The 14,719-nt window shown below is 43.6% G+C and overlaps 1 protein-coding gene across 6 annotated transcripts in view; it reads left to right on the top strand.

Moving 5' to 3' along the window:
* Positions 1-14,719, top strand: part of ENOX1 (ecto-NOX disulfide-thiol exchanger 1) — a 550,763-nt gene that overhangs the window by 416,477 nt on the left and 119,567 nt on the right. For all 6 annotated transcript variants that reach the window (XM_078070327.1, XM_078070326.1, XM_078070323.1 and 3 more), the window contains 2 exons: positions 3,414-3,520; positions 7,581-7,698. In XM_078070327.1, coding sequence (XP_077926453.1) covers positions 3,414-3,520; positions 7,581-7,698 — 225 coding nt within the window. The remainder of the gene's footprint in view (positions 1-3,413; positions 3,521-7,580; positions 7,699-14,719) is intronic.

Below are 14,719 nucleotides of genomic sequence, written 5' to 3'. Positions count from 1 at the left end.
ATTAAGGCATACTCTTTGAGGTGGTTTTTCCCTAATGATGATGAATTTCTGCTGATCCAAGCACTCTTTCTGAGTCCTTTTATGTGCCCAAGAACTTTCATTTGCAAGACAAATGGCTGGTTGGGGGCAGTCTGTGCAGACATGAGAGAAGTAAACTGGGCCTTGGAAACACTGTGAGAGTATTTTTTAAACCTAAGCTGAGTTCCACAGTTTTTGGTTTTTGGGGGGTTCTTCATTATTTGTTAATATGTGTGGAGAAAGTATAAAACTTACTAAGAAGTATAAAGTTAGCCACATTTAGTTTTGCTTTTAATTCGTAACCGTACTGAAAAGAACACAATTGCCTGAAATTGAGAATAGTCCAGAAAATTTAAGGCCTGTCTCTTTTGAGTCTTGACTTCTTTCTGAACCCCAGTATGTGTTTCAGCTCTCTCTAGATGACCTTCAGGCATGTCACATTCAGCATGTTCAAAAGCAAATTCCTTACCTTCTCTCTCAGACCTCCTCCTGGGCTTGTCCTCGTAGTCTCTGATGTACTTCCCAAGCCTGAGCCATCCTTGCCTCCCCTTCTTCTTCCTCATAATAGGTCAGCCACTTGTACTCTCAACTTGCTCCGTCAAGTGACTCCTTGCTCCTGCCTCTATTTCTGTGCTCTGTTTTAACTCAAGCCTTCATCATTTCTCCCAAACAAATCCTACTCAGATGTGTGTCCTAGGGCTACAATATAAAGTTCACCAGTGGCTTAGGATCCACTGTCCTTCCTGATCCATCCTCACCCAGCATTTGCCCCAACCCTACAATGTCCTTTCATGACTCCATACCACCCTTTGAACTGGGGAGCAAGCACTGATTCATCATTTAAGACCTAGCAACAATGATGCCTTCTTTGGGGGGGTGTTTCCTGACTCTACCTACTGAGTTAGTTACTGTGTCCCCATACCCTCATCCATACTTCTTTTGCATAGGATAATTAACTGCTTATCTTTCTTTCTCCCTAGAGACTGTGATCTCATCAAGGACAAGCACTGTCTTAATTATATTTCTAGCAGTCATTCGAGTGCTTGGTAATTAGAGGATCTCAGATGTTCGCTGTACAAAAGGATGGATGGATGGATGGATGGGTGGTTGAATTGAAAGTATGCCCTGGGATCTGGTGACAACATGTTCTAAATAACGAGGCACCTTGCCTCAGACAGGAAACATCTGCAGTGGTATATGGCTTGAGTAGATATTAGAGGATCTATGTTTACCCTTGAACTTGTGTGGTATTTGGCCATTGGGTCTTTCTTCTAAGTGCTTTCCCTTCTGTATGCTTCCATAGGTATTACTGGCCTCTCTTACCTTCCCCCTACTCCACACACACATATGAACAGGGAATTTTCTCTCTAGTGTATCCCCTTTATTAACAGCCTTTCTTGATTGATGGCAGCATTTTGACTATCACCACCCAAATACTCGGCCTCAATCTTTACTGCCCCTTCCCCTGTGGATACCACAGTTCTCACTCTTCTAAATGATGTCTGTTAAAAAGCTCTACACTTAAGGCGGTGGGGTCCGTTACTCTTTAACAGTCTCATGATTACCACCCCTGCCAGATAATCTCACCTGACCATGGATTTCACCACTGCATATCTGGCTGACTGCTCTGGGTTGCCCATGCAGAAGGTAGCTTAAAGTCCTCCATGAACCCAGCCTGCATGCAGACAAAACAACTGGAAGTCTGGGCGGGGGGTCAAACCAGCCCTCTTCCACCCGCTATGCTGCCGTGGAGCCCAGCAGAGGCCTGGGAGCTGGTGGTCAGGTGAACGTCAGCACTTAGAGCAGCACAACGTGTGACTTCCTCCAGACGAGGTTGGGGAAGGGAGCCACATGTACGTGTGGGGAGTGAGGGTGAAGGTGATAGCACGTCCTTCTGTTACAAATTGAGTGCAACCAGTTCATCATGTGACCTGCTGATAAAGTTTGATAAATAAGGAGGTTTGGAGTTGGGATTCTCTCAAGGTAGAAAAGAATAAACATCAAAGCCTCTGTGAAAATTGTGCATTGATTGGGAAGTGGTTGCTCATTAGCCTTATAAGATATGGTAAGTGAACAGCATCTACTTTCCTCCTCTGCTCCATCACACACTTGTTTATTTTGTGGGCTACTTTTTAAAATTGTGGCACCAGGCGTTGTTCTTCTGTGGGGATTATTCTGTTACTCTTTGCCATACTTTGGACACCTGGAAGATTTGGAAGAGCTTTGATGCCCTTTTTTTATAATAGAGCCTTGGGAATCACTTAAGAAGAACTTATGTTAGATAGAGTATTAGCATCCATGAGAAGCTGATTCTAACTGTGCCTTTCTGACTATTCAAAAATTCAGGTTTAATCATATGGTTAATTCAGTGCTATAATTTCCTTAATCCCATGCTTATTAGATAAATAACTGATTAAGCAAGATTGGATCCGCAGTCGGTTGGCCCCACCCCTAATATCCACTCCTAAGAGCTCATCCCTTTATATAGCTTTGTTCACAGCCCCACAACATTTTATCATTCCAGTAGCACTCTGCCTGGGAGTGTACTAAATATACTAAATGTACAAAAGTATTAAATGAAGTCAAAGTGAGAGAGTTAGGACTTCAAAAGGTTTGGGAGGGCAGCCTTATGAAAGTGACAGTGGCAGAACAGCATGGTATGTGGTCGTGATGAACTACAGGGGGCGCCACGTGGTGGTGAAATTCCGTCTGCATGCCTGTGCAGCTGGTTGGGTGAGCCTTGGTCTGTCTTGAAGTGGAGGCTGGAGGGCTGACTGCACTGGGTGCAGGGGCTGGGAGGGGGAGGGGCAGGAAGGAGAAAGGAGCCGAGGAGTAAAAATGGCTCTTGAGATTGAGGGGCAATATGAAGCAACTACTCATTGCCCCAGCTTGGAACTTGGACATAGTAATATCTTCAGAGGGCGCAATTGAATCCTTGAGATGGAGACCAAAAAAGAAAAAGATACGTGTTTGGCTCTTCCTCATTCAGCCACTCCACCCCGGCTTCACCTGTAAGCCCCCAACCCAGGCATTACTTTATCCGTATGTCTGGATCTGTATGCCAACACCAGATCTATATCTATAGATCTAGGTATATAGACATACCACATCACATTTTTAAACAAGAGCTGCAGAATGCTTGGAAGCAGATGCCCATGAACTCTTTCCAATCGTATCTAGAATTTGTTTTAACCTAAAGTTATGGAGACAGACATGAAGGGAGACCTCCCCAACCTTGCTAAAATGTAAGTACAAAAAGGCACAAATTGGATGGATATTGATGATGTTATTTCTACTGTGACATCATCCATAGACTCCTAGTGTCTTTGCTTTGCTTCCCTATAGTGATCACAACATAAATTACTTGTCTTGTTTGACTTCCTTGTTCACCAAAGTTGAGCAGATTGTGGCCGTTTTCAACGCTTCTACCAGACAAAAAGCTTGGGACCATTTCTCGAAAGCTCAGCGCAAGAACATAGACATTTGGCGAAAGCATTCTGAGGTTGGTGATTTTATTATTACTTTTTAACCGCCATCACACAGCTGGATTGGCAGAGAGTAGTGTGGCTGCAGACGTTTCGGGTTTTTGTTACAGCGGGCAGCTGCTGTGCCATTGTCCTGTCGCGCTGTCAGCTCCAAATGCAGCTCAGATTTGTGCCTTATCCAAAAGAGCAGCTGACTTAATGCTTAGAAAACAGAGTGCTTTTCTACCCCTGCAAAGGCAGAAAAGCATCTCTCCCATTCATAGCAAAGAGCTCGGAAATAAGCCAAGACACTTTGCCTGCCTATTCTGAAGAAAAGTGTAATGTAAAATAGAAAACTGGCTTTTTAAATAAATACGGAGGGGTTTTTTTTTTTTCAGTGTTCTGCAACGTGATGATGATGGTTTGCTCTTTGGGCTAGAAATGGCAAGTATGCCTTTCTTCTATGCCTTCCCATCGTAAACAATGCCTTAGTCCCCTGTGCTAGCCAGCCGGGTAGGTAACAGCTGTCTCCAGAGCGTCTTTCCCCGGGGGCACAAATGTCCAGGCTAGCCAGGGTCCACCCTTCTGCAGCAATGCGTGTGTGAAGTGTGAGTATCCACCCCCAAGGAAAGAGGCCAGAACTTGACCTTCCTTGCCACCTAGAAAGACCAGAATGTGTCATTAGTCATTGGTCGTACAGCTGTTATTTTTAACTCCACAGTGTAGTGTACGCTTTGAACCTGTCATTTAAAAGTAAGTATACTATCTTTGTTTGCTTATTCGTTTTTTTTTTTTTTAAATGAGAGAATGTTTTCCATTTGGATGCCTTTCCACCTCTAGCATGTTAATATTAAAGTTCTCTAAATGATATTCCCCTCTTTCAAAATCCCCAAACTTATAGAAGGTAAGGTTTGTTTGTTTAACGATTTGGGCTTACACTTGTAAAATAAGTGTTTTATATGGAGTTTGAGGAACCACAAAGTACTATAATATCAATCATTTGGGTAGCATTTTAAGTGCCCATTAACTAATGCTAAATTACAGCTGAATACCAATGGCACTAGATGTAACATCCACATGAATACCAAATGAATTCTTTATTATCACTCTTACTATAGCGAATACTGAATGACTTCACAATAATGGGACACTTAAAATGCTAGTGCAATTTATTGTTAAGAAGGACATTTTTTAATTTTGTTCACAAATACTTAAGAAGGTGGCTGGTGACTGATGTAGTTCTGTTCCTGTGCTCAGGATTATGAGTAAGGAGGAAGTGAGATTTCTCTTTAATTTTTCAGGGACCAGAAAAACAAAGGGTGCTCACCTGCTGCTCTCTCAGACACTGAATCGAGACCCTGAGTCAAGGTTGATTTTTGGGAGGAGAGCGAGTCCTCATTTAGGATGAAATATACAAATCGAGGGTTATGAAAACACAAATTGAAATCCATAAACTGTGATTCAGATTTGGGAACGATGGGTCTATGAATTGTTTATCTAATTTTTTTTTCCCTTCACATAAACACCAAACATGATTAAAAGAAATGTTAAGGGAAATGCAAGTGGCATTATGCTAATGATCTGGGCATAAAAAGGATGCCATTAGTATGTGAGTGTTAGAAAATATCCATTATTGATCTAAATCACGCTTCCCACCTGCCTGGTCCCCTGCCCCTAGCCCTGCATCCCCTGAAGGAACGGAGGAACAGGGGCTGTGGTCCCCGCTGTTGAGCAGGGCATGCAAACATCCTGCTTTGTTCCAAGGAAGCCTGCTTGCTTTGCTCAGTGCACACACGGCGCAGTAGAAACGGATGCATGCGGTCTTGAAAGGTGCTCCTGCAAAGGGGCTTTGTGCCTCTTTGCCACTCCTACCACCTCTTTTGATAGTCTAGGAAATAGAATTCTAAATTACCTTTGATTTTCTCTCCTACATGTCGCTTAATTGATTAAATACCAGTTGGTAATTTAACATTGTGGATGATTTCTCTGTTGCGTATAAGCTTGATAATTGGCTTGATTTTTTTCTGCGTTCCCATGTACAGCATCTGTTAATTATCTGCAACACCTTTACAGATTTATGAGAGTGTACGAGCGATTTACTGCTGAACCAGAGGCACCCTGTGGAAACACCCTCGGCTTTTTTTTTCCCCTCCAATTTTTTTTTTCTTTCCAACACTCTTCCCCACTGAATAGTTGCAGTATGACAGTTTGTCATTCGTTGTGGGGACTCAACAACAGACCCTTTCAGCCTCCTTTATTCTTTCCACCTGACTTTTCCTTGTTTCTAGTATTTTCAGGCCACCTCTTTGGGAACGGGGTTCTTTGTCAGTAGAAAAATTAGCTGTACACAACCTAAAAGCATCCCCACTAATCACACATGACATCCGCCTCCAAGAGCCACTGGTGTTATTTACGGCGGAATCGGCACCTCTTTCCACTGGCTGGCGTGGCCAAGTGAGGAGGCGTTGCCCTCACCTCGGTGGCCTCTCAAGACTCCCTGTGTTGGGTGTCCCTCTCCCAGGGACCTTGACCCTCTGCCCTCCCTCCCCTTTCCCTGTCCTCTGCAGTGCTCATTCCCAGGGTTCAAAGTTGACCATGCAAATACTGCTAGCAATACAGAATTTTCTTTTGGTCCCACTACAGTTAAAATCTGTGAGCTAAGGAGAGAGGAGAGTTCAGAGAACCTATAGCACCATGAAATATGCACATCCATCAAATGGGCACTAGAACTATGCTTAAAATCATGCCATTAATACATTAGGTGTTATAATTTAGTTTTATTGTTATTCAGAGATTATAAAGCAAAATTATTTTAACTCTTTGGCTTTTATTTAGAGACTTCAATTTCAGTAGGGAGAAAAAGAATAATGTAGTCCTTCCCCTCTTTGTTTTGTTGAGGACAGTACATGTGAGAGAACAGAATTGATAAGGATTCACACACAATATTCAGTTTAATACAAAATAATATAATTACTTACCATGAATAATTAGACTGTCCTGATTTTTAGCCAAGGGAGTAAAAAATTTATTGTGACTCGTTACTTTTTACAGTGAGTTTTCACATAGACTCTTTGACTGCAGTCACTCCTCTAATAAGTAGACAAAGTAAGATATGATCCTACGATCTTTCAGTGATGTCAAAACAGCCATCACAACAAAAACACTAAACACTACATGATGATGTGAAACGCCAAAAAGAAGCATCGGTTTTATTTTGTCCTCCAGCATCTTTTGCATTTTGCCATTTGGATGTCTGAATGGTGTGTGCATATGATCACGCATGGGTGCACACACACAATGTAAGGGCACTATTTTTTTTAAGATGTTATTCATTTATTAGAGAGAAATCATGAGTGGGGGGAGGGGCAGAGGGAAAGTTAGAAGCAGACGCCCCCGCTGAGCAGGGAGCCCATGCTGGCTCAATCCCAGGACCGTGGGATCATGACCTGAGCTGAAGGCAGATGCTCGACCTTAACCGACTGAGCCACCCAGGCGCCCTGCAGGGGCACTCTTTTGCATGAAGAATTCTTATGGTCCATGTTATCAACTTAGCAAACCAAGTGTCCAGCATAATGCTAAGGAGCTTTGCATGCATTAACTTATTTGATCCTCAAAACTATTATTATCACAGTATTCCAATGAGTAAATCAAGGTTAAGAGAGATGAAGAAACATTCCTGAATTTACACAGTGGGTCAGTGGTCGACAAGGCCTTTTATAAATGCCATCGTGCAGATTTCTTATCATTAGCTGGGAGTCCCTCCTTGTGTGGAGGAGGCAGGAGGCATTTCTGTGGAATCCTACTAGGTGATGTTATTATCCCCTTTTTTGGCAAATGAGGAAATTGAGACTCAAGAGATGGAATAATTTGCTGAAGACCCCCTGACTAGTCATTGGTGAGCCGGGATTTATCCCTGGGTCTTTCCACTCCCTACACCCCTCAGAACTTCATTCCAGATTACGCGGGGCAGTGTCTGGGAGGGAAACAATTCAGATTCTAAGCGTTCATATGTCAGTCACGATACACCGAAAGACCACTGGGAAAAGGTATGTTGACGTGTGTCTGTGACTCTGACATCCTCCTATCTTCTGCTTTCAGGAGCTCCGGAACGCTCAAAGTGAGCAGCTCATGGGCATCCGCCGCGAAGAAGAAATGGAAATGTCAGATGATGAGAATTGTGACAGCCCTACTAAAAAAATGCGAGTCGATGAATCAGGTAATGCTGACGACTGCCACACGCGCACCACTATGAGGCACCATCATGCTCTTCCGGATCTCAGATGGGGTGTAGGTATTGGGAATGGCCACGTAACTCACTTTTATTTGAGTTACACTAAACTTTCATCTTTGAGTGACTCTGCCTTTTATTAATAGAACTTTAAACTCCTTCTTAGGAACATGATGATTTAAATTGCTCCAGTTGTTTCTCCATCTGTAGATCTGTAAAAGTACAAGGGCTGTTGTACTTTTCTCAGGGATATTTGCCTATTCCCATAAAAATCCTTTTCCAGAGCATGGCAGCCACCGCTGATGCTGAAATACACATAAAATTTGGTTTCAGTCAGTGTGCTTCTTACGTGGGAATTGTTTAATCACGGAAGAAGCTTTCTAGCCTCTGAGCCAACGTGCTGGAGAATTAGAACATTTTTCCAATAAACGTTACCTAACCCGTAATCAAAGGGGTGGCCCAGTTTGGTACCAAGAAAGGAGTATCACTCCTTGAGTTGTAAAAAGGAGAGAAGCTGAGAGAGAACCTTGCTTTATGTACTCTGCCTGACCCGAGAGGCTGATTAAAATCTCTCTCCTCAAATTAGATGTAAATCTCTCAGTATTGCAGGCAAGATAAATGCTCACTCAGATGTGGGAGACACCAAGGAGACTGCTTGTCTGAGAAGAGTGTTGTCTAAGGGGCCTGGGAAGGACCACGGTTGCCACCATTTCCAAAAAAGAAAATCAGAGGGATTGCGTAGATTTGACCTGTCTCCTCTTATGTACCCATGACTAAAATACCCATCTCAGGCTCTTTAACAAAATCAAGAACAGGAACAGAGGATCTTTGCTGATGTGTTTGTAGAAGCCAAAATCAAGATCCCAACATGCTCAGGTCAGCAAGATTGCAAAGTGGTCAGAGTGCTCTGTTTCTCCAGGGTTTAGTGAGGGCCAGGGGCGTAAATGAGGATCACAAGAAAATGCTCTGCATCAGGCAGATACAGAAGGGACTTTAATTTCATTAGAGTAGTGGTTCTTAAAAGTGTGGTCCCCAGTCCGGCAACATCAGCATCACCTAGGAACTTAGAAATGTGAATCCTCGGGTCCTACTCAATACCTAAGGAATCAGAAACTCTAGGGGAGGCAGAGGTGTTGGGGGTGTGAGATTCAGCAATCTGTGATTTAAATCCTCCCGGAAATTCTGATGCATGTTAAAGTTTCAGGACCAGTGCCTTAGAAAATTTCCCTTTCATCCTCAAATTCCACTCATTTAAATCTTTTAGAAGCTTAGCATAAAAGCAGGCACCATGGCACTATTTTTTGAAGCCATACATCCTTTGTCTGAAAAATGAACCTAGCATTTATGTGTCAATGTATGTCTCTGATTAAGTGGATATGAGATTTCTCAGGGCTGCTTGATTATTGGACTTGGACTTGCTTATTTGAGGACAGCAATCTCTATTCGGCAAACCTTCATTTATCAAAAGAAAAGAGCGAGTTTTAATGTGAATATCTTAAATATAATGAGATCTTCTGATAAATAAATAATTGTTTTTTCCCCTCAAGAAAGCTTTCATCATTTCTGAAGTTTCTAGATGAGGGGCAAGTTTACATGAAACTTGGATCTTTAACATTCTTATAAGGTAGGTGTAGAAGAAAAGAACTGAATCCATCAGAAATTCTTATTTGAACCCGTGGCTTTTTTTTTTTTTTAATTTGGGGTGACATTTCTTTTTAAACAAGTTATCAATTTCCCAAGTAAGGAATGTGTATAATTTCATAGTCTGCTCAGAAGAAGACAAGAATAAGAATGACTCAGAACAGTCAGCTCCAATGGGAAGTCTTACAGACCATGGCAGCAAGCACACACCCCCAGGATCAGCCCCTGAGCTCTGCTGCAGAAGAACTCAGCTCAGCAGGGACACGAGATCCTCTCTGGAAGCTTCACTGAGAGCCTGCTTCCCAGATCTCTGTTGGTTTTCCCCCCAGGCATCTGGTAAGAGCCTAAGCAGGAGCTGAACTTTGAGTTCTCCAGGCTTGTTGCTTGGTCAGCGGCATGAATGAACACAGCACGGAGCATGTTCTATACCGAGTGCCGGGGAAGAGATGGAAGAACTGGAGTTCAAATGCCAGGTTCCTGGGAGTTCAGAATCTTTTTCGTGCTTTTCAAAAATGAGATGGACCAGAGAACGCAACGTGTGGTTTATGGGGGAAAGCTCAGGACCAATTAAACGGGAGGGAAAGCAGCTAACCTTTTTTATTCCTCTGGGCCCTGAAGATCCCGCCAAAAGGCTGGCAGCTGTTTTTCTTTCAGCCCAACATATTCAGGGACATCACCTGACCACAAGAATTCCCATCTGGTGCCTTGACCAAGCTCCCGCTGGATCCCTGCAAACGGCTGCTGGAAGGGGAGGGATTGAGGCCCTGCAGCCTGAGGGAAACACACCTTTCAGCGGTATCATCAGGCGACTCCGCATTCATTTTAGGTGCAAATTGGCATCTGTCCATCACCCAGGAGCAGACATCTCAAAACCTAGTGCTCTGATTCACTGGCGGCAATTGCCAAGGGCTGACCTGGAAGTAAACGCCTCTATTCTTTAAAGAATCCCTTGCCCTCCTTCTTTCTGCTCAAACAGTGAGCTTTGGCCTCCAAGCTCCCGGTCAGTGGGTGACCCAAGACTTCTTGGGAATTCCAGGGGAGAACATCCTTCGTGGAGCCTCCTGCCCTAGAGGACTGTGGCAAAGCCACCTCCTTGCAGGATGCGTGAGGCGGGTCCACCATGGCCTCCCTTGCTCTTCACTTCCTCCTAGAGCAGAGACCAACCTGCATGGGTTTTATTTCTGAGGGGGAGGCGGAGAGAGTCGACTTTGGTTTCTAGAAAGGACAGGATTTTTTTGTGAGGACTTATGTGATAGCTTGGGTTTATTTATTTATTTATTTTTAAATCCGTGTCTTTTAGCATATCTCTGCTTTTCTGGTTATGAAGAAGATTTCATTGTACTTTTGCCTTTTACCACACGTAATAACTCCGCAATGTGTCTTTGGCTAGAGAGTTCCCCACTACTGTCATCACCACCATCTAATTCTGGGCAGGCAGCTCACTGTTCCTTATCAGTTGACTCTTAAAGGGGAAACGGAGTTTGCTGGAGCAAAACTAAGATGCTGATAAAAATGAAAATGAGTTTTGTTAATAAATTTGAAAATCAAGACAGATTTATCGAAGCATTCATTCAAGAAGATTGGCATCCTGCTCCAAAACCTATGAAGATAATTTTTGATAAAAATTCAAATTTATTGCTGCAAAGTCTGCCTCTTACTGGAATTAAGCCCAACTTTAAAAACCAGATCTATTGCTCCTTCTTCCCCTCCCTCCTCCAGGTTGGCAGTGGGGGTGGGCAGGAGTGCACAGGGGGAAAAGGGAGGAAAAGAGGAAGTCTGTGCAGAGTGTAAGGCCTCGTGTGGGTGGCGGAGCCCGGTCAGGTGTACTGTGGAGTCCATGCGGGTAGAGACCTCCCAAATGTACTTACGGTGTCGAGCACATAGCACGTGCTCAGTCACTGTGAACTCTGCTTGCCTTAGTCACCCTCCAGCACTTGGCCCTGGGCCTTTCACTGAGTAAGTGAATTTTGTTGACTTCAATTGCATATTCCCCTTCTTCTTTTTGATGCCTTTGTCCCATAAGTTGATGGGAAGGGTGTAACCCTGAGAACATTTGCTCTAAATTTAAATGGCAAGCATTAAGAAGCTTGTTCAAACAAGGATGATCCATTTCTCCAAAATGTGCAAAACTCTTACCCATTCAGAATCCAGTGCCATGTGCTGAATAGGCTAGGGCCCAGAGAGCTGACGCTCAGCATCGTTCTAATTATCAACAAACATTTGTCAAGCCCTTCTTGTGCTCAAGGCACTGTGAGCCCAGGAGATATGGAGAGGGCTAGACAGTCTGTCCTGCCCTCAAGAGTGTGAGATACTTTTTGAAGAGAAGAAATATACACTTTAAGTCAATAAAAGTACAGTGCCGAAATGCCTAAAAGCCTAATGCCAAATATGTTCTAAAGCCATTGGTTTAAATTCAATATAAACCAAAATGAATATCACTATCCAGCGTATGCACCTTATCCAGTATATGGTGAGTATAGATTGTACATTGAACGCAAATTTTAGAAGAGTAAAACTAAAATATCTTTTCGTAATAGACCACCCTTAAAACATTTCACAACGCACAAACAAATGTTCTTGGATTTTGATTACACCTCATTTAAACTCTGAGCTCTTTATAGGAGCACATACTCTTTTAATTATGAAAAGTGTTTTCTTGGTTGTTGATTTGCCATGGAAACTTACCACATGTAGGTACAGATTTATTTTTCTAATTTCAATAAGACGTCCAGCAAGGATTTCCCAAATCTTTCAGCTAACTGATTCCAATCAAGTTCAGTTGGAATTAGCAGTATTCAGTTTTCTGAATAATTCTACATGTAGCCGAAAGCTTGAGGTTAAAAAAAAATAGTAATAATAATTAACGCTCTCTCTGACTATACCCTTGATCTCTTTGTTTTTTGTGTTTTTTTAAAGATTTTTTTAATTTATTTGACAGAGAGAGGCACAGCAAGAGAGGGAACACAAGCAGGGGGAGTGGGAGAGGGAGAAGCAGGCTTCCCGCTGAGCAGGGAGCCCAGTGCGGGGCTCGATCCCAGGACCCTGGGATCATGACCTGAGCTGAAGGCAGACGCTTAACGACTGAGCCACCCAGGCGCCCCTCTTTGTTTTTTTTTTAAGGATTTATTTATTTATTGGGGTACCTGAGTGGCTTTGTCGGTTAAGTATCTGCCTTTGGCTCAGGTCATGATCTCAGAGTCCTGGGATCCAGCCCCACATAGGGCTCCCTGCTTAGTGGGGAGTCTGCCTCTCCCTCTGCCCCTCCCCCTGCTGTGCGCTCTCGCGGGCTCTCTCTCTCACACTCAAATGAATCTTGAAAAATAAAAAAAGTATTTATTTATTTATTTATTTATTTATTTATTTATTATAAAGGGGGGGGGCTATGGGCAGAGGGAGAGGGAGAGAAGCAGCCTCCCCACTGAGATATAACCTGAGCCAAAACCAAGAATCAGAAGCTCAACCGACTGAACCACTCAGGCGCCCCTCCCCTTGATCTCTTTGAGCACTGGGACTGCCATTGTTTTTCTGCTTTAGTTTATTTCCTATACAAGAGTGTTTTTGAAAGACATAAAGGATGCCCAACAGATTACAATTTGTCACAAGCATGAGAAGAGGATTACTGCTGCCCCAGGCACCAGCCTGGGCACAGAAGGAAGGAGCCATTGGACACCAGAGCCGGGTCCTGTTGCCGACTCATGGGGGCCCACTCAAGGGGGCCATGTCACCCACAGCTGGTAGAAGCCTTTAGGAAACATGGCATGTGATCTAAGCAGGCTTACTCTGGAGTTGCTTGGAACTCGGCAGAGGGAAAAGAGTGCTCAGATGTGAAAAGTGAGATGACTCGGTGAGGCCACAGCCGTGCTGAGCTCCCCGCACCAGCAGACCCCAAGGCAGGGGCACCAGTGGTGAGAGGAGCGTGGAAGGATAATCTGTTAGCAGACTTCTGTTTTCACATGTGATGACAACCCAAAGGAGAGAAAGAGCAGCGGCGTGTGTCCATCAGCTACCACTGTATTAAAGACGAGCCTTTTATTTTGAACCACAACAGAATGTCTTCTGGGAATCCAAGTGCCAAAAAAGAAATGTGATTAATTAAAACTAATATGGCTGAAAGATGATGAAATAAATCTTATGATGTGGGCTGAGCAGCCTGCTTCATTCTTGAACTCTTAAAATAGAACTTCATTCTCAAGATACCTAGGCTTTGGCTTCCCACCCCCCAACCCCCTTCCCTTTTAAATCTTGCTAATCTTACCAAAGGAAATCAAACAAATGTTTATTTCAGATAGATTTTTCAGTTCCCTGATTTCATGTGCAGTTACAGTTCCCTTTTCATAAAGGACATGATTTTGAAGAGTGTAGAAATATTTTTTTTTTTTTGTAAATTGCCTTACCTTTTAAATGCAAGAGACAGATGCTATTAAATTGATCCTCAAGCCTAGGATTCCTTTGTAATAGAAGCACTCCTGTCCAACAAGACCGTATGTGTGTTTTGTAAAGTCACATTTGAAGCATAAGCTCTCTTTAAGCTTAGCCCCCTTATAATCTGATTTGTATGTAGTACCTGGCAATGTCATATTCCTGACATCTCTCACATAGGCACAAATGCTCCCTAACCGTGTGTTTTGTGTAAAATTGATTTGTTCTGCTGAAATTGTGTTGTGTCTTGGAGACCACAGATTTTGCCCGATACTCTAACCATGCAACTGCGCTGCATGCCCGCAAAACCCAGTAGAACCCTCGCTGAGGATCTCAAAGAGTCTACACCTGGTGCATGCTAGCTCGGAGCTGGGGGTGGTTCTCCTAATGGTTTCCTGTGTGACAGCCCCGCACAGGGTCTAGCTGCATTTGGGGAGCAGGCTGCGGCTCTGTTAAGCTCTGGCTTCTTGCCTAGTGACTCAAGCCCCTGGGCCTGGTGAAGGGCTTGGGCTGATGGGCAGTTGGCAGGCAGAGGAGAAAAGTGAGGAAGTTCACAGCCCATCCTCACACAGGGAGAACTGCAGAGCCCGGGACCTGGGCAGGGCGTAGACGAATAGCCAGCGTGCAGCCCAAGGTCACCACACAGCCGCTCAGGCCCAGCCCGCAGCACTGACGCCTCTCACCTGCCAAAGCACCGCCGTCTAGATTGCGGTTTATTATGTTTTCTGGGCATTTCATTCTGATAAGGTCTGATGCAGGATCATTCCATAGGAGAGTAGATTTAATCCTGTTTCCTTAGTAGGCTTGTAAGGACAATGAGGGAATATTTATGTAATAAGATGCAAAGTTGCTATGGAAAATACTATAGCAACCTAACATCTTCCCAGAGTCAGGCAGCCACTTGTAACCGCAATCTAAATTTACATTTATTTTAGTGTCATTTTATCGA

This window comes from Halichoerus grypus, chromosome 4 (genome assembly GCF_964656455.1).
Source record: "Halichoerus grypus chromosome 4, mHalGry1.hap1.1, whole genome shotgun sequence".
NCBI classification, from domain to species: domain Eukaryota; kingdom Metazoa; phylum Chordata; class Mammalia; order Carnivora; family Phocidae; genus Halichoerus; species Halichoerus grypus.
The sequence above is the reverse complement of the archived record's forward strand: the minus strand, read 5'-3'. Positions and strand labels throughout refer to the sequence as shown.